At 36.2% G+C, this 20,247-nt stretch overlaps 1 protein-coding gene across 1 annotated transcript; it reads left to right on the top strand.

Moving 5' to 3' along the window:
• The first annotated feature begins 5,075 nt into the window (after positions 1-5,075).
• LOC110933595 (extensin-2-like) lies at positions 5,076-6,032 on the top strand. The gene has a single exon (XM_022176808.1). It carries the CDS (start codon positions 5,076-5,078, stop codon positions 6,030-6,032), a length of 957 nt encoding a protein of 318 aa, XP_022032500.1.
• The last annotated feature ends 14,215 nt before the right edge of the window (positions 6,033-20,247 follow it).

The raw sequence follows: 20,247 nt of genomic DNA, 5'->3' as shown, positions 1-20,247 counted from the left end.
CCCTTTCTTTATGGCTAAACTTTTTTGACTTATGGCATTACTTGAATATTATATAAAATATGGACATAAAAGTGTTGTGACCCGTAAATTACTCGCCTACTTATTTTGATCCGTTACTCGATATGTCCACTTTCCCACTAAGATTGATATTTTTGTATATTTAACCTTAACAAAGTCTATTTCTTTTAACGCAGGTGCCCAAAGCTCAAACGACTGGTTGCCAGCATGGAACCGGATAAAGAGAACCGATCTCGAGTTTTAACTTGTGAAAAAAAACGAATTATACATTCAGCCGCTATTATGGCGGAATGGCGTGAGTATAGTGTTTGGCGTGCTGTTTGTGGTGTGGCTTGTTAGCATAAAATGACATAAGTTGATCTGTTTGTATTTGAAATGGTTGTTTGATGTTTTTTTTTAAATAATTTAAGTATGGATTTGATCATGTTGTTGAAGACATGTGGAGTATTTATATACTTTATGTTATATTGTTTTTTAGTTTTATGCCTTTTTGGATTATTGTGAATTGTTTGAAGTGTCACAACCCATGCCAAAAGCTGCTTGATCTAATACGCATATTTCAATTGAATTGGGAGATTCCCTTACCGGCCCGCCCTGACAAGATTTGGAGTAAAGAAATTGACTCACACGTTTGAAACCGAAGAAGCTAAGCTTGAGAGTCATGAACCTTAGGATTTGGGTGAGTTTATATTGCATTAGAATTAGTTTATCTGCAGTTTTTGGTTACAAAATCATTACATAATCATCACAAAATCATGTTAGTTATGAGTTATGACCCATTAACAGGAAATAAATGCTTTGACTTTTCAGATGATATGAATTTTTCTTGAATTTCAAAATTAATTTCTTTTCAATTCAGTTGGCATTATATGTTGCGAAATTAAATGTAATTATTAGTTTACTTTCTATAGCAACTTTAAATTACTATAATAAAACTCAAACATACATTCAAAGTATTCTAAAATTTAGAATTAGTTATAACCTAACCCCGTATACCATGCGGGTTTTAACCTAGTTATTAATATAATAATATAATAATACAATAACATAAAGAATATTAATTTAATAATTCTAATATTATTAATTAATTTATCATAATATAAAACATTTGATATAATTCGCACGGGTCTCCTCTAATTAATTTTATATAGTTATTAAATTCTATTTAACTTATGGTGTAATTTATTTAATTAAAGATCAATCATACATATAAGTTATTTCTCATTATTATATAAGATATTTACATAGCTAATTGAGTTTACATTTGATTGAATTAATGAGAGTTTAGTCTTTCTTACTTATTAACAATAAAAAAATATATAATTTAAAGTTATAAATAGTGGAATTCCTCGCACAATGCGGTAGGAATTCAACTTTGATCAGTATCATTTTGATTCGCTACGATACTGGCACTCGGTATAGCAACATGTAACACCTCGTAAAATCATGTCCAATATAATATTGACACGTGTCATGGACTTTAAACATATAAGGAATTATTTCAGATGGACTAAATTTGACAAACAAAGAAAGTATGTGTGTAAAAGGATTCAAAGTGTCAACATTTGATAATTATAACTTTCAACAACCATACACGATGTTTATACCCTTAAACGAATGAATTACGAATCATATGAAGCCGTTTGTGGAAGAAAGTGAAAGTTTACAAACCACAAGGGTTAAATGTGTCAACATGTTTAAATTATACCTCTGAGTGACCTTTTAACGAACCCGAAGCTTTGTAACGATTAATTATGCTCCCTAGAATAAGTAATAAAAAATTCACAATGTTTCGATATCGTATGAGGAAAATACGCTAACATTCGTAAATAAGGGGTTAAAAGCGTCAACGTTGAAATTCGGGACTTTTCGGTGATCGTATAACTAACCGGGAGCTTAACGAAGTTTGTTTATAACCTAGAGTCCTTAAAAGTCAAGTTTGGGGGTTAAAAATGCAATAAAAACAAGTTAAAACATGTTTTAAACGACCAGGGACCAAAATTGCAACAATTGAAACTTGGTAACCGGAGATCAACCTTCACACGGCCCGCGTAGACCCTTTAAGGGATCTTACGCGGCCCGCCTGGAAGTCACCAGCGACCAAAAATGATGACAGGTGCCTGTGCAGCCTGTTCCACCGCTTTTGAGAGCCTTGTTTCGATTCCAGGGGCTGAGCCAACAATATTTCATGCATAGGGACACCTAGGATCATCAGAAAACACTTGTAGGCTTGTGTGGAATGATCTTAGATTAACGTTCCTATATAAAGAGTTCTAAGTTGCAACCATGAACTTGTTCACTTGAAAATCATTCTAACTCACTCTCTGGAGCTCTCTGGACTTCAAGCAAGATTCCCTAAGCTTCATTTTCATACTAAGTACTTCAGTAAGCTTCCTTAACCTCTCTAATTCGTGTTTTATTAGTTTAATGACCTAAAGTCAAAGCCGTCGTAATTAAGCTTTAACTTAGTGATTAATCACTAATCGTCCAGTCATTTTTTGAACTGAAAGTGGCTATGAGTTGGTAATTATGTCTGTAATAAACCCTTAAAAGGGCACCCTCTGATTTCCACTCTAACTAGGTCAATTGTCGGGTCAAACTTAATTATAAAAAGTCAACAGGAAGCTATTTTGCAAATAAGTTCATAATTAGCAATGTAGAAGCTATGAAACCTGTTTTAACACTTATATAACTTGACAATTAATGTAAGAACATGTCTAAGCATGTTCAACCCGACAATTTTGAGTTTAGGCTCAGTTCGGAACCGAAAGTCGCAAAAGTAGACTTTTGCTTTGACTTTCAGTTCTGACCCAATTTAGTTTAGTTTAGACATGCCTTAGAGTTCCATTAGGACCAGGTTATAGGTTAGTATAACCCTCTGAGGCTATACAACTTAGTTCCTAATTAATCCGATTCATTTGCATGTTTCCGTTAATTGCTTAAATGTTGACCATCATATCCTTTTTACCTTAAAACGAGATTTTTGAAAATGTGAGAGGACAAAAACCTTCATTACTGATTTATAAACACGTCCTAAATATTTGACATCAGTTTGATGTCTAAATTAGGAGTTATGCTCAATATCATAAATAGAAAGCTTTTTATTAATTAAACGGCATTATTAGCATAAAGCCTATCTAAACCCAAATTTTGACACCAAACTTTTTACCCACTAATGTAATATAATATTTTGGGATTTTTGAAGATTTTTATCTATCTTTTAAACTGATCATATCATAGGGTTCTTGCTTTGGTTTGGTAATTGTCGGTTATACCCTTTTTGCTAATAAAATGAGTTTTACATAACATTTTGATACCAAACTTTTTGCTACTGATTTTATGGGATAAATAAATTGTTTTGAACTTTACAAACTGATCAAAAACTCAGATTTCATATTATAACCCGGAAATCGCTTAAAACCGACTTTTACGCGTTTAAAACGCATAGTATGGGTTAAAACTATTTTTGGCATATAAGACTTAATACCTACTGATGTTTTAAGTAAATTTTTATACTTTAACATAAAGAAAAAGTTTTGGAACTCAGATTTCAAAATTTGACCTTTAAAGCTTATGTGAAATTACCAAAATGCCCCTTCGGTGCATAGTTTGGTTATAAATGATAAATTTCACATATATGCAATACCCTACTGATATAACTTGTTGAATTAAATATTTTTACTGATCATTTTAGACTTGAACCTCAGATTAATAATTAATCTCTTTTATAACCTTTAAAATGACCAAAATACCCCTACGGGGCTTAATTTGAGTTTAAATTCATTTTGGGCATAATGGAAGGTATCTTACTGATATCACAACATATTTAAGGCATATTAACTTAGGAAACCTATTCATGACTCTTTTGTTTACCCGTTATGCATTGTTCGCGTTCGGTGCGGTTTATGTAACTAGTTTGCATAAATTAACCGAAACGGGTCAAACCTTATCATTTTTATCTCAAAATCCAGAATGTGTTTAGTTATACGGGCTTGGGAAACTGTATTATAATAATACCGCTTGGTCGGGTGTGTAGTTATCTAAATCGGATTGTGATTAATATATTTACTTAACCCGTTTTAATCTGTTTTGTTTGGTATATGGCCTTTGGGGGGGTTAATGACCATGACCTGGATATCCTCGGCTCATTCATTGAAATGGCCACGACTTAAGCACGGGGTGTAGGCATACACCAGATAGTTGCGTATGTATAAATGGTAATCCACAATAAGGAGTTCTCCTTGTGGGCATTATACCTGTGGTGTGTCAGTTAATCTTGTCCGGCTCTTCTAACCGGCCCTGACGGACGGCAAACATATAAATCTGTATACAAGATTATTTTTAAAATAATTGTCTCAAGTTATAAAAGATTATTTGTGCCTTGTGCATTTAAATCAATTTTCTTAAACACTTTTCAAAATGAGTCGGTTAATTGTATTTACCAGTGTAAACTGACGTATTTTCCAAAAAGGCTAAGTGTAGATACTAGGCGGAATAGGTTAGCTACTCCTAGCATCAATAAAGAGTCTTGCAAGCTTAGATGTTTATAAATCTATTGAACAATGTTCCTTTTAACTTTGATCCGCCTGTGGATCCCTTACAACCGTTTTTATAATAATTGATATTACTTTCATTTGGGTTGTAATGTTTTTATCTTTCGACTTCTGCTGTGCATTAAACTGTGATAACTTGACTATGATGATATCAACTACGTCACGATACTCCCCACCAGGCCCACCGATAATACGTGGAAATATCGGGGTGTGACAGGTTGGTATCAGAGCCAACATTGAGTGAATTAAACACTAGCCTTTTGTGTTTAATCTCAATGACACAGTTTGCACATTCCTTGACTTTCGAGTCTAGACAAAGAACTTAGGACTAATCCTAATTTATTTTATTTTGCTCTTTGTTGTTTTTCTTTGTTGTTCTTTGGTTGTTTTGACAGGTTCAACAAAATGCCACCAAGGTTCAGAAGAGGAGGACGAGGCAAGGCACCATTCACCAGCCAGGATCATGAGGCCGGACCTTCCCACCGACGAACTCTGTCTGCAACAATGAGCACAAGTCCTCAAGAGGATTGGAGGACATATTTGGAGCCCGCGAGGCGATCTGTCTCGCTAAGTTCATCACCTTCTTACCATCATTCTTTTGGGCCGCAATCAGAGAACGAGCCCAACGATTCGCACCACTCATACCTACCACTGCAGCAGTCGGGGTCACACCGCGCGTTTCAAGACCCGACCCCATATTTCCAGAGCCGGTTTAACCCGGCAAATCAGATTGAAGAACCAATGGGTCATAACCCATTAGGCCCCGAAGACCATTTCCCTGAAGCTCAGGACATGGAGATGGATGATAACCCGGATCCCGCCAAACCACCATCTGGGACACTGACTCACCCCATCGAGATTTCGGATGGGTCGTCTTTTCATGGATCACCTTATCATGGTCCAGACAGCTATGAGGCGAGGTTTTCCCAATACGACTGGGTGTTTACTCCCTCTTACAACCCGTCTCCGCAGCAGCAACAGCAGGATCCCTCGAAGGATTCACGTTTTGTAGCAGTCACTCCTCCGCTACCACCGCCGCCAGAGCAGCAACCGCCTCCGAAGCCACCGAGGCATAGGAGATCAGGAGCACGGATGTCCGTGCGAGGGGGATTCCATTTTAGCACCCCTCAGCATTCAAGTGGCAGTCATTACCCGCCACTATATGAAGACCCACAGATGGATGGGCCTTCAAACCCAGTTTCTGAGGTGGAATCTGCGCCAGTCGCACCACCACCATCATACATAGGTTATGATAACCCGATTCCTTCCTACGCTAGTCCAGCAGCGTATAACCCTTTCGAGCAGCCAGCCCATACTAACTACAACTACGCCGAAGTTGACCCATACCTCGTAGCGGCGAACTACAATACTCTCCATCCTGAAGGGCCCTATGGAGCTCCCTGGGGGACTGGATACCCAGCCTATGGGTACCAATACCCGCCACCTCCTCAACCTCTGTAGCCGCAGCAGCCGCAGCCACCGCAGATCCAGCCACCACAACAGCAGGAGATTCTTCAAAGGTTGAGCCAGGTGGAACAGGAGGTTCAAGAAGAGCGTAGGAACCACCGGGATTTCTCAAAGGTTTGGCGAATCTAATCAAGGGAAAGAAGAAAAGGGAATTTTGAAGATTCCTTATTTATTTATTTATATTGCAATTTCCTTATTCAATCAAGTCCCTGCGTAGACATCTATTTAAGTATTCAGTCCCTGCGAGGACTTGTATTTTCAGTTTAGCCCCTGCATGGGCAAGTTATTTCTGTTAAAGTCCCGTTTAGGGCATTTATGTACTCTTTTTATTTAATTATGGAATGTGTGGAAATTTCAATTATCATTACATGAATGAAAATAATATATGAAATAAAATAAAATATCATTCCTTTTAAAGATTAATCTGCCATTATATTAAATAAATCTTAAAGGCAAAGCCTAGTCCATGTGTCATATTAAGACAGGGCCATGATGGTAGTTCCTTATTAAGATTCAAATTCTTGTTAACATCTGAAAACATGTTAACACTCCTGGCAAAATGTGATTCGATAAAATCACATAAGTCATCCTTATATTGGACACTTCCAATTCCTTTTGATATTAATTAAAACATCCAGTAGTGATGTAATGCCTGTGGGCCATATTCATTGTCATATAAGACAAAAGACAGTTGTGGTCTATGACTCTCTGTCAAGAAAGGTAATGAACTGCGTTCAAACCTAAATGCCTTGATTCTATAAAATCATGGCTTGAAATTTAAACTTGTCCTTGTGACCTGGCCTTTTGTGCCATTATAATATATTAATAAATTATGACTAAGGATAATTATAATGAAAAATCCTGAATATATATGCTTAACAAATTAATCAATATGGTTTATTAATACCATGGTTAATAAAGATATCAAGATGATAATCCTGTTATGGAGTTCTGAATGAATCATTGTCATTATTTTATGTAGCAATCAAGCTACATGGCAGAGTCTGAAGAAATCAACAGTCACCCAAGGGAAAATCATGATACCACCAGAATCAACATAGCTGGTGCAGAACTGGAGGCATTGATAGACAATGCCGTTACTCGAGCTCTGGACAGACGAGACAATGAATCAAGTGGTACTCGAAGCAAGACCCTATCGGTACCTTATTCTAAATCACACCCTAAGACTCATTCTGAGGCTCATAGCAAGCCACCATCTAAAACTCATGAGTCGAAGAAGGATGATGACCGACACTCATCAAATCAGCATAGTGTTCCGTCTAAAAAAGATTATATTTAACCAAGAGCCACGTGCATAGACCTGTTTATATAAGTATTTTGTCTCCTGCAAAAAAAAATTATATTCAACCAAAATGCAGGTGTTAGGAAACTTTATTTGTAAGTATTGAAGAAAACCTCAATCAACTGGATCTCTGAAGAAGGTAACAGTCCTGAAGATCAGAACAAGAAGAACAAGATCAGATAGGACAACTGAAATGCAAAGCATCTACTTCAAAGAATCACGAGTTGATCAAGAGTTGATTTGGATTATCAGAGAAGGTCATTTCTGATGGATCTGATGATATTTCTGATGAAATATCATCAATTTCTGACAATTCTGATCATCAGACTTTCTGATGATTTGTTCACCAGAATTTCTGATGAAGTGGTTTATCAGAAATTCTGATGAAAACCCCACTTGTCTAAAATCACAACTCTATCCTGCCACCAATGATCGAAGCATGACATTATTGGTTATCATGATTACAAATGCAACTTGAACGATGGATTCAATGAATATGTCAAATTGCTACTTTACGCAGGACTTATTGCATGAATAAACAATTATTTATTCATGTACACAGCCTTCTATAAATAGAAGGCTCGAGAGGCAGAAGATACTTGAGTTTGAAGCTTATCATTCACATACAAACACCCAAACTCCACTGCTCTTCTCACCCACAGAATTCAAGATTCATTTATATTAGATAATAATCTTACAATCACCTTGTTAAACTAATTTGTTTCAAATTGATATAAACTTGATAATTCTGTAGGTCTTGTTTCTTGAAAGTCTGATTTCCATTTCCGCACATCTTTTTCACATATACTGAAATCACTTGCCATATTACGTAAAAAGAAGTTGTTAAGACCATACTGGGTCCAACAATTGGTATCAGAGCAGATTGAATAAATTATTTTCAAACGATCAATCGCTCATCTTCTTTTTTCTAAATATGGCCAGCTTTTAATCCTGGAATAATGCTTTTAACATTGGTTCTATGTCCAAACCTCCGACTCTGGTCAGAGAGGAATACCCCCAATGGAAAATCAGGATGGTCAATTTCCTTAATGGTCATGACCGAGCTCTGTTTCAATCCATTGAAAGGGGTCCACATATACCAATGACTGATATACCAGCAGTTCCAGCAACTGACCAAACACCACTAATCCCTGCCTCCCGCGCTCCCAAAAGTGAAATAAACTGGAACGCGGAAGACAAGGAACTGGTGGTTAGGGATGAAAGAGCAAAGTCACTCTTAATAATGGCCATCCCTAATGACATATTTTCTCAAGTTGATGCATGTGCATCAGCTAAGGAAATATGGGATCAGTTGGAAAATCTTTGTGAAGGAGGACAAAGGATGAAGAGAAACAAGAGAACAAATAATGTTTCCTCATATGAGAGGTTTAAAAGTTTACGAAGTGAAAAATTAAATGATACATATCAAAGGTTCACAAAACTTTTAAACGAGCTAAAGAAATTTGGTATAACTAAATCAAATGATGAAAGAAACGTAAAATTTCTTGATGCTTTGCCTAGAGAGTGGAGAAGTCTGACCATGACTTTATCCTCAACCTTAGAACTAGGAAACATGAGTCTTCATGACTTATACAACATCTTGATCCCCAGAGAGGAAGAAATATTTGAAGAATCCATTCAAAGAGGGGTATCTTTAGCTCTAATCTCAAACTCACAAAGATCAACACCAACCAATGATCCTCAATCATCAAACAGCCAAAATCATGAAAATTCTGATACACAATCAGATTTTTCAGCTTTTGCTGAGGCAATAGCACTACTCACCAAAACATTTGAGCAGAGGCTGAGGGGAGGAGGTCAAAGATACCAGAGGAATGATAAAGGGAGGATGGATGGTAGATCTAAAGAAGAAGGTAGATCTAAGGATAAAGGGAAGGCTGAGGTGGTGTGCTACAAGTGCAAGCAAAAAGGTCATTATGCATCTAAGTGCAAGACCAAAAAGCTGAAAGATATTGTTTACTATGAGAAAAAGCTTGAAGAAGCTAAGAAGCAGCAGCAACAAGTCAGCTTAATTGGTGGGACAGATACATGGCTATCTGATGACTCTTCTGATGAAGAAGAAGAAGAAGAAGAAATGGCCAACTTCTGCCTCATGGCACTTTCTGAAGACATACCAGAAACTTCAGGACAACAGGTAAGTTTAGACAATCTTGATCTTGAACACAAGCTAAATGAGCTCATGTCAGATTTTTTAAACTTGCAAGTTAAACATCAATCAGATGGTAAAAAATCTGATGAGTTGCAGAGGACCTTGAATAAAATTATTCTTGAAAACCAATTACTTATAGAACAAAGTTTAGATCAAAGAGCCAAAATCGAGTTCTATACAAATGAAAGAAGGAATCTTTACAAGAAAATCAATGACAAAGAAATTAATGTAAGAGGTTTTCAAGAAGCAAAAGAATTCATAAATTTCATTGAGTCCACTCCAAGAAACAAAGGAGAAGGTTTGGGTTATGTAATAACAAATAACAACAAACCTACTGTCTTTGTAAAAGCAACTCAACAGATCTCTTGTATGTGTGTTGAAATACTGAAGCTTGTTCAACACCATATCCAAAAGAAAAAGAAAAATTCTGTAAATGGCTCAGCATTTAACAGAAATTCTGATGAAAGGTCGTTTAGAAGAAATAATAAGACTAAAATGTAATCAGAAAGAGTACCCAAGCATGCCTGGGTACCTAAAATCCTCTAACCACTTCATTTCAGGACCATCATGTGCAGCAGATCTGGTACTGCTACTCAGGAAGCTCCAAGCACATGACTGGGGATAGGAGCATACTCAACAACTCTATCTCAAAGCTGGGTAAATTGGTAAACTTTGAAAATGGAATGAATGGAAGGATCGTAAGATAATTTGACCATTGAAGAAAGAGTAGCCTATGTTAAAGGCTTAAGGTACAAACTGCTAAATCATGGTCAAAATTGTGATAAAGGTCTTTCAAAATAATATTATGTTATGTAACTTTTTTAAATAAAAGTGTCATAAGAAGAAGCATTGCATATCTGATAAAGCACCAGAAAATCTGATAAATCATCAGAAATTCTGGTACAAAATCAGAAGACTTCCAGAAAATCTGATAAATCATCAGAAATTCTGGTACCCAATCAGAAGACTTCTTAAAACAGAACTATTGAATGATTATTTAAACAAGTTCATACATTTTATCACCTTTATCTATATCTCAAATTGACAAATTCATAATCAGTAATTATTCATTTTTTTTGTCTTCTTTATTTTTATTTATTATTTTCTATTTTTTTTATTTGTTGTGCTTGAAAACGTCATTTGACAGAAGTTTTTCTGGGAAATTGTTAGTGGGTATAGAGATTTTTCTCTTCTTCATTAAATACACTAAAGTGACAATAGTAGGTAATCATGATAGATAAACTGAAAAATGGTCGCCTAAATCATTAAATGCAGAGACTTCTATCTGGGTTATTCTTTATGCTACCTGAAAGATAATTAATAACCAAGATCGTGGTAGACAAAATCTAGTAGGTAGATACCATTTATGGCAGTTTTTAAAATTTACTATATATGTTTACCACATTGAGCTGAGTATGTCACCAACAATTAGAGATTCACCAAAAAACTTCTTCATCTTTCTCTACACACATTCACATCTTCACTTAAAAAAAACATGCTTACTATTAGAGCTGATCGTTTCCCACTTCTTCAACATCCATACCATAACCTCAAACTCAGAACTAGCTTTGAGGGTCCTTTCTGGGATGGATGTCAAACGGTGGTAAACATGCTAATGGCAAGTAACCTAGGGTATGCCCTTACTGCCAACATAACGATATTCCCTGAAATCCTTCAAACATTCTTGCAAAACGCAACTCTGTCAGAAAATCAGGATAGAGGGTGGATATGTGTTGAAAGTAAAGTGCTCAATCAAACAATCCTAATAACTGAAAATACCATCAGAATGGCTCTTCAACTCAATGATGACAACAATGTTCTGATGTTCTCAAACGATGAGATTGAAGAAACTTTGGAGCACATGGGGTACAATCCTGAAAATGACCCCAGAGCAATCAACAAAAATGGCTTCATCAAGCCATGGCAGTTTCTGATTACTCAACTGGGTGCATGCTTCTCAAGGAAGACCATAAACCATCATGAAGCATCCAATAAGTTATTACAACTTTGCCGAGCTATCACATTGAAAATTCCTTACAACTTCTCTTATTATTTAATGAGAGATTTTGCAAGCAACATGTGGTCAAGCAAGCCATTTTTGATGTACCCTCGTATTCTAATGAAGATAATCACAAGCCAACTGGGCTTTGGAGGTATACCTACAGGTTATCTCAGAGGAGAGATGATTCTTCAACAAAATGTAAACATCGGTTTACTCAGACCAACAAATAGAAATTCTGGTTTGGTAACTGAACTTTGGGTACTTCTTGAAATAGAACATGGAGATGGAATAGATATTGATTAGGCTCCCTGTGATTAGATCTTGTGTGTATAGATAGGTTGTATGTTAATAATATGCTGCTTGTTTTGCTTTAATTAATTTTTCTTATGATTTAGTTAATTGGTAAATAAAAATGACCACCAGAAATAAAATTTTGTCTCAAAATTTTAAATTTCTGATGACCAAAAACAAAATCTGGTAAAACAAACTGTTTTTCTGTTAAACCAAGAAAATATCAGAAAAAGATCAAGAGACCAGGATGCTACCAGAAAAACAAGTGTAAGTCTTCTAAATTTTTTTTTCCTTCCCTCTCACAAAAAAAGAGTGAATTTCAAGAATTGTCCTTTATCTTTATACCCATTTTCAGGCGCTGTCCTTTATGTTTAAAATTGACGAGTTTTGTCCTTTATGTTTTCATATCATATACGTTTTGTCCTTTACGCCTAACCCAGTTAGTTTTTTCAGTTAAATTTGGTCATGTACTTTACACATGAGGGCATTTTTGTCAATTCAAAGGTTGTAGAAGCCTTGAGCTGTAAATCTGTTGTTGAACTTACCTTTGAATTGACCAAAATGCCCTCATGTGCAAAGCATATTGTTGGTGCACTACGTCTATTGACTTCGTCTTGTATCATGTAATAGATTAGAATAGGATAGAATATCCGGTGCACGAGGTTCGAGAACAGAAATGTGATGGTTTAACAAGGAGGTCCGCTTATATGGACATTGTCCATATAAGCGAACCACACTAATCAACCAGGTCCGCTTTTATGTACATGACCACAAAAGCGAACCACTATCAGTCACTCAGGTTCGCTCATAGGGTATGTCACATAGGCGAACCATGAACCCTATAAATAGGTGCATTGGTTAGTTCATTTGTAACGGCTCGGAACTTGTAACGAAGTGCTGCCGATTTGCTTCCAGGTTGTAAACATTGTCAGAATTAATACAAGAAGCATTATATTTAGTTTGAGCGTCTGATTCATCGATTCCGCCTTTGAATTAGATAAACGACTCTTCTGATCGACTCATTCAGGGTCAACGACGATCCAACAAGTGGTATCAGAGCTCAGGAGGAAGAGTTCAGCTCAAATTTGATCCGTTTTCTGTCTTCTACACCTTCTTTTTCTGTTCGGACAAGTTTCCACGGTTAAAGTCGGACGAATTTTTTACAGGACATGTATTATTGAACATAGACAAACCCTTGAAAGATTTAGACTCAAATTCGGCCTAAAAGTGGTTAAAAACTGAGATCCGCTTTTACGGACATCGCGAGATTCACTTTCAAATTCATGTTCAGTTCGCTTTTACGGACATAGTTTGGTCCGCTTTTAGTTACATTTCTGGTCCGCTTATGAGTCAACAATCTGGTCCGCTTGATTGAAATTACTTGGTCCGCTTATTTGTCCAAGTGCTCATCCGGTTCTGGATTGTTACTGATTCGCTCGAACGAGCATTAGTAAAATTGTTTGAAGTAGTTCGGTTTTAGACATTCGCTTATTTGGTCCAATCGAGATTTGCTAATTCGGTTATTTTGATTGGTTTGTTCATTTGTTCAAAGAAGTTTCGCTCGTTCGTTCAATCTGGTTTTCGTCCAAGTATCAAGATTATCTCACGACAATCGAGTGTTAGTATATTTCAAATTACTTGATATTGTTTGAACTGATTAAGTTTGTTTGTTTGCTTCCAGGTTATTGACTTTCAGGTGATCAAAAATGTCGAACAACGGTGAAGAATTCTACAATACATTCACAACGCGTTCACTTCCGAATCGTCAGATAGAAGATCTGAGTTGAAAGAATATTCAAAAGAGATTTCGGATAATCTGAAGTTCGAAAACATGTATGGAAGCCAACAGAAGCCACCAAAGTTGATGAAAGTCGAAGATTATAATTGGTGGAAAAACAGATTTGAAGGATGGGTGAAAGCTTTCGCTCCTGAAAGTTGGTTAAAGTTAGTAACTGAATATCAAGCACCAGAGAAAGCAGGAGGAGAGTTGATCGAGGAGAAAGATTTTTCAGAAAAAGATGTAAAGAATGTTGTTGCTGAATACAGAATGATAACGTTGATCAAACAGTCAGTGAGAGAGGATATTATTTCATTGCTTGAACAAGAAAAAACGTCAAAGAAATTGTGGGAAGCATTGGAGAGAAAGTGTGTTGGGAGTAACGAGATTGTCAAAAACAAGAAGAAATTGTTGCGTAAAGAGTTTGAAGTGTTCAATTGCATGAAAAATGAATCTGTTTGTAAGATGTTAGAGAGATTTGGACATCTGAAAATGGAGTTGGTTAGATATAACATTGATTATTCTGAAGAATTGATGGTGGATAAATTGTTTGATGCATTGCCCAATGATCAAGATTGGCAATATTTTGCTCTTATGCTGAAGAATACAATTAAGCCAGATGATCTAAAGGTTGACTTGCTGATTGAAAGGCTTGAAAGCCATGAATTGGAGTTAAAGAGATCTAAAGTCAACAGTCCAGGGTATCAGCAGAATGTGGAGATTTATTATAGAGGAAATATACCAAATGCTGGTTCTCCAAAAACAGCATTTTCTGCAGAAAGTTCGAACTCAGTCAACAATGAAAGTCGTCACAGTGGTTTTCACAGTGGTTCTTCTTCAAACACTTCAGACCAATCTGCTTCAAAGAATGTATTTCAGTGTAATATCGCAATCGATTTGAAGAATGGGCAGAACTTCAGTGAAGAATCAGCTAAACAACAGATGGTTTTCTTAGCATCTGTACTGGAATTGTATGAAGGCCTCGTCGCAGGGAAGATTGGAAATACCAACTTGACAAAAGAAGAGTATGATCAAATAGACCCCGAGGAGATGGAACTGATGGATATCAGATGGTGCATGGCCAGTGCAGTTCATCGAGCACAGCGGTTCATGGAGATTACGGGGAGGAAGTCAATTGGAGGGCCATCTACCAAACTGGGTTTTGATAAATCCAAAGTGACATGTTTCAAATGCAAACAAAAAGGTCACTTCAAGCGCGAGTGCAGAAATTCGTATGTTGCTGATGATTCTGAAAACCCGTTTAACGAAGATTATTACAAGAAAGCGATTTATCATCAAAATAAGTCTGAACCACCAAGGTTGAAACAGCAGGAAGAAAAATCAAGGGCTCTTGCAGTCATTTATGATGATGAAGGTTATGACTGGAGCAAAGAAGTTCTTCCAGAACAAGATGCTGTTGGTTATGCATTCGTTGCAAAAGATGATCATGATACATGGTGGAGAAGAGACAGTGCAAGATAGGAGATTGGCAAGCTGTATAAACCATTTCAAGAAGCACAGAGAGCCAAGAGATGGAATGAAGAGTTGGAGTGTTACTTGGATCCACAGGGTAATCCAGTGGTAGATCCGTCAAAAGTTGATTTTGATGCTGTAACCAATGTGTTTCCAAGTGAGCGTATTTTTAACACAAAAAGACTTTCTGATAAAAGCTATCTGCCAGAGTTGATGAACAAGTTGAGAGAAGTTTTTGAAGCAAGTCTACCGAAGGTGGTAGAGATGAAGAAGAGAAAAGAAGAAGAGTTGAAGAAGATGATTGAAGAGGTAAAGACTGTTGCAAAGCTTGCTGGTGAAGAGAATCAAAAAGTTGAGGAAGAACAGAAGCCGAAAGAGATGGAAGAAAGAGTTGAGAAAATACAGGAGACAAAGGCAGCTGAGCATGCCGAGGTGTCAATCACTGAGGTAATAAAATCTTCTGAATTATCAAATGTTGAATTGGTTGTAGAAAAGGAAAACAAGTGCATGAATTGCATTGAAAAGTGTAAAGCTTGTACTGAAAAAGAAGAAATAATAAAAACAAAAGATAATGAAATGAACAAACTTGAAAATGCTTTAAAACTGAAATGTAAAGAAAGGATTGACACAGAGCAAAGTTTAAAATTAAAAGTTGAGAAATTAACACAGAAATGTCATGATTTTGAAAAAGAAAATAAGGTTTTGAAAGAAAAATGTGACACAGAATGTGTTGAATGCATTGAGAAAGAATCTAAATTTCTAGAGTTACAAAAACAGTATGATTCTTTAAAATGGTCAAGTCAGAGAGTACAAGAAGCTTATGATACTTTGAAGAGCCAAGTCAAAAGTTTTGATCAAAGATTATCTGAAACTTTAACAACCAAAGAAATGTATGAAAGACAGTTTAAAGAAAAGCAAATTGAATTAAACAAGCATGTTGATGAAATTGCTAATCTTAAACAAGTCTTGGCTGAAAAAGAAAAGATTGTTACAAAACTTCAAAGTTATCATAACTCTTCGTACATTCTCGAACGTATTTTCAATATCACACCAGATGACAAAGATACTAATAATTGTAAAAAGGGTATTGGTTCAGAGTTTCATCAGGTACCACCACCATTGAGAGACAATTATACTTTTTATGATGAGGAAAAGGTGGCAAAGGGTTTGAACATAGCTGACAAATTACCTGAAAGTATCGATGTTACTTACACCAAATCTGATGACGCTGATGATTCAGAGGTGGTGAGTAAGGTGGTTGATAGTGTTTTGAAAAATGAGTCTACAAAAGGTAAGTCTGAATCACAGGATGAAGATGAAGGAAATCTTTATGATGGATATCTGAAAGACACAAAATCCGAGAAGAATTTGAATGATGATTCAAAAGGATTGGTTTATACCATGATTGGATCGGACAAACTATTCTTAGATGTTGTTTTCCCAATTCAGAATGTGATTTCAGAGAAAATTGACAAAGTTTTCAAGATGGTTGAAATTGAGAAGTCTGAAATGTCGAAGTTTGCTAGTAAAGGTTTCAAAGGGTCTTATAACAAACCTGGTTCTAATAAGAAAAACATGAAGTCTGGTTTGGGGTATAAGAAGAAATATAATCGAAACAGAACTGAAAGGTCCAATTTTCAGACAAAAATGACTTTTGTTCAAGGAAAAAGCTTTACCGAAGAAGAAAAACTCAAAATTGGAAAACAATCTAATGCAGAGTTTGAGGTCATGAAAAAGAAACAACAACAGCCAAAAGATGTGTCAAAGAAAGTTTGTTTTAAATGTGATCAAATTAGACATGTTGCACGAAAGTGTCAAAATCCAAAGTCTATTGATGTTGAAAAACAGAAATCTGAGAATGAGAAACCAAGGTCAACCAGATTTGATTCAAGACAAACTTGGAGGTATAATACAAACAAGTTTGTTTCAAATCAAAATTGGAAATCAAACCCGAATAGGTTCGATTCAAGACAGACCTGGAACTCTCACACACCCAGATTGAGAACGACACAGAGTCAGAGAACATCGGTTGGTGTGACAAAACCTCAAGAGATTTGGAAACCTAAAAATGTTGTTCAGACTCAAAAGGTTCAGAAAGAAACAAATTTTTACAAAAGAGGTACTCTGGAAGGTCAAGTGTGGTCGGTTAAGAAACGTGTTGATTTGATAAAAGATGAGAAACAGGAACAAATTTGGAAACCAAAAACTGAAACAATAAGTTCAACTTCTGAGATGAAAACGTCTGAGGATTCAGTTTTGGTTGCCTATGATGCAAATTTTCCACCGCTCAAGGCTGAAAACTTTAAAATTCAGGTTGCTAGAATCAAGGTTACACCTAAGGCTGCTGAGGCCTGGGTGGACACCATGTTTGATTAAGTGGTTGGAATTGCCGGAGCTTCCTTTATCGCGAAGCATGAATCGGCATCTATCTTTATTGATTGAAATTTTTATGTCAAATTGTTTGAGTATTTGATAAAGTCTGAATGTGCAGGTGCTAAATGCTGATGAAGATTGTGAGAATGTTGCACAGGAAGAGGTTGAAGATCCCTGGTTTTGGTCAGACAGGGAGTTTGTTTGTTGTTTTGTATAAATTTGTGTTGTGTTTGATGATTGCTGTTTGTTTGTTGGTTGTTTGTATGTTTGGTTGATGATTGAGATGTTTGATGTTAGTTTACTTTGAATAAGTGGTGATGGACTACGCCGAAACCCTCACGGCTGAACAAGCATGATTACTGTCACAAGTTGAAGAACGGTTTTCTAACTGTCAAAATCAATGGGTTGTAAATCATGGGGGTACGTTATATTTTCTGCAAAACAGAGCATGAGATGCAGAAAATGGATGGCGAGACAAAGCTATCAGTATCGGTTTGTCATATTTTTTTAATGATTTTGCATTTTAGGGGGAGAAATATTGTCAGAAAATACAAAAACATTAGAAAATTTGAAAAAGCCAAAAACATGATAAAATTCAAAAATTTGAGTTTTGCGTAAAAAGAGGAAATGATAGTACATCAGTAGACAGTTACAGTATGCTAAAGAATTGTAATGATTAAATAGCGTTAAAAAGTCTCACTGATGATATGTCGATAGGTTTTTATACACTTAGTAAACATTTTCGGGATATAAACCTAAAATTCAAACTTGCTCATTTCGTGGGGAACACTACTTGGATATATAGGTAACCCCTGAAATCTCGTTTGAAAGGTCCCATATTCTGAGATACTAGGTCTTTATACTCAGTGATATTTGGGGTATTATTCTGGGACTTCTGCTGTATGGAAGTACTGACCTAGTCCCCGAATAATACTTTCTGCAAAATGCTTGAAACACAGCATCGCCCTCAGCAAGCTGATGAAACAATAAAATTGATAGTCGCTGCTGTTGTAATGCTAAAAGATCCTCTAAAGGGGACACACCAAAAGTCGAGCCGTCATCTCTCTGCTGAACGGAAGTTCTGACCTGAGCTCTCACGGTTTCGCATTTAACCCCTTACAGATATCATCTGTGGTATACTCACCTGTAAGACTGAATATCTGGGATTTGGATACGGGAGTATATTCAAGAGGTGGGACACATGAATGAGTTTAAGTCTTAAAACATCTAAATCATATCCTGAATCAGTTGAAATTTGTATGAAAATTTAAATGGATCAGTATATCGAAAATCTAAGTGAATTGTTTAATTCTTAATGTGTATCTAAGCTCAACGGTACTTGTGATTTGTCAAAAACTGATATGATCCTCTGTCGCATACTCAAAACAAAAAATATTATTTGTAAATATGTTTGTATATCTTTCTTTACTGCTTTATATTTTCAGAAAATACAAAAAGATTTTGATTTCTGCTTTATTTTCGACAACCGATATCTGAGTTGCTGAGTTTTAAAATCTAAGTAAGCTGATTGTGTTTCTGTAAATAAAACAAGTTCATTAATTTGAAATTTGAAATTTCTAGAAAACTTCAAAAACAGTTTGTGATATCTCCAAGGTCATTAATTTGGACTTGGATGATAAACTGCGAGGGAGTTGGATTCTTGTTTACTGCCATATCTGTTGAGTTTATTGATAGGGGGAGTAGATTAGAGAATCTGATTAATGGTTTCAAAATGTTGTTACTTATCATTTGTATGAGTGATTGCAGGAAAGATCCAGACTACGATCCCGAGAGCAGAGACTGAGGGGGAGTCTGAAGACGAGCTCAAAGAAAATGAAAGTGTGCAAAGAGCTAGATATCATTTCTGAAAGAGCTTGTAGCTGAAAAGCTAGGTATCGATCTCTAAAAGCACTGAAGCTTGACGAGAGGGGGAGCCTACTGATGATGAAGTTGTAAAGATGATCAAAGAGAAAGATTGAAGGATACTTATATTGTTACAATCTGAACAAGTTGGCAAAGATGATCAAGACTGAAGAGGTGGCATAACAGAGAATGTTCACTGAAGATTTCGTCAATATCCGAGGGGGAGTATGTTGGTGCACTACGTCTATTGACTTCGTCTTGTATCATGTAATAGATTAGAATAGGATAGAATATCCGGTGCACGAGGTTCGAGAACAAAAATGTGATGGTTTAACAAGGAGGTCCGCTTATATGGACATTGTCCATATAAGCGAACCACACTAATCAACCAGGTCCGCTTTTATGTACATGACCACAAAAGCGAACCACTATCAGTCACTCAGGTTCGCTCATAGGGTATGTCACATAGGCGAACCATGAACCCTATAAATAGGTGCATTGGTTAGTTCATTTGTAACGGCTCGGAACTTGTAACGAAGTGCTGCCGATTTGCTTCCAGGTTGTAAACATTGTCAGAATTAATACAAGAAGCATTATATTTAGTTTGAGCGTCTGATTCATCGATTCCGCCTTTGAATTAGATAAACGACTCTTCTGATCGACTCATTCAGGGTCAACGACGGTCCAACACATATGACCAAATTTAACTGAAAAAACTAACTGGGTTAGGCCTAAAGGACAAAACGTGTATGATATGAAAACATAAAGGACAAAACTCGTCAATTTTGAACATAAAGGATGTGACACCCCGTTGAAACGTTCTCACTTATACTAGCTTGACAGTGACTGCCTTAACTTTCGGGACGAAAGTTCTTAAAACTTGGGGATAATGTGACACTCTAGGTTTTTCCGAACAAATACCTTGTAATAGCCTTATGTGTATATACGTTATTAAAT

This window comes from Helianthus annuus, chromosome 4 (genome assembly GCF_002127325.2).
Source record: "Helianthus annuus cultivar XRQ/B chromosome 4, HanXRQr2.0-SUNRISE, whole genome shotgun sequence".
Classification (NCBI taxonomy): domain Eukaryota; kingdom Viridiplantae; phylum Streptophyta; class Magnoliopsida; order Asterales; family Asteraceae; genus Helianthus; species Helianthus annuus.
The sequence above is the reverse complement of the archived record's forward strand: the minus strand, read 5'-3'. Positions and strand labels throughout refer to the sequence as shown.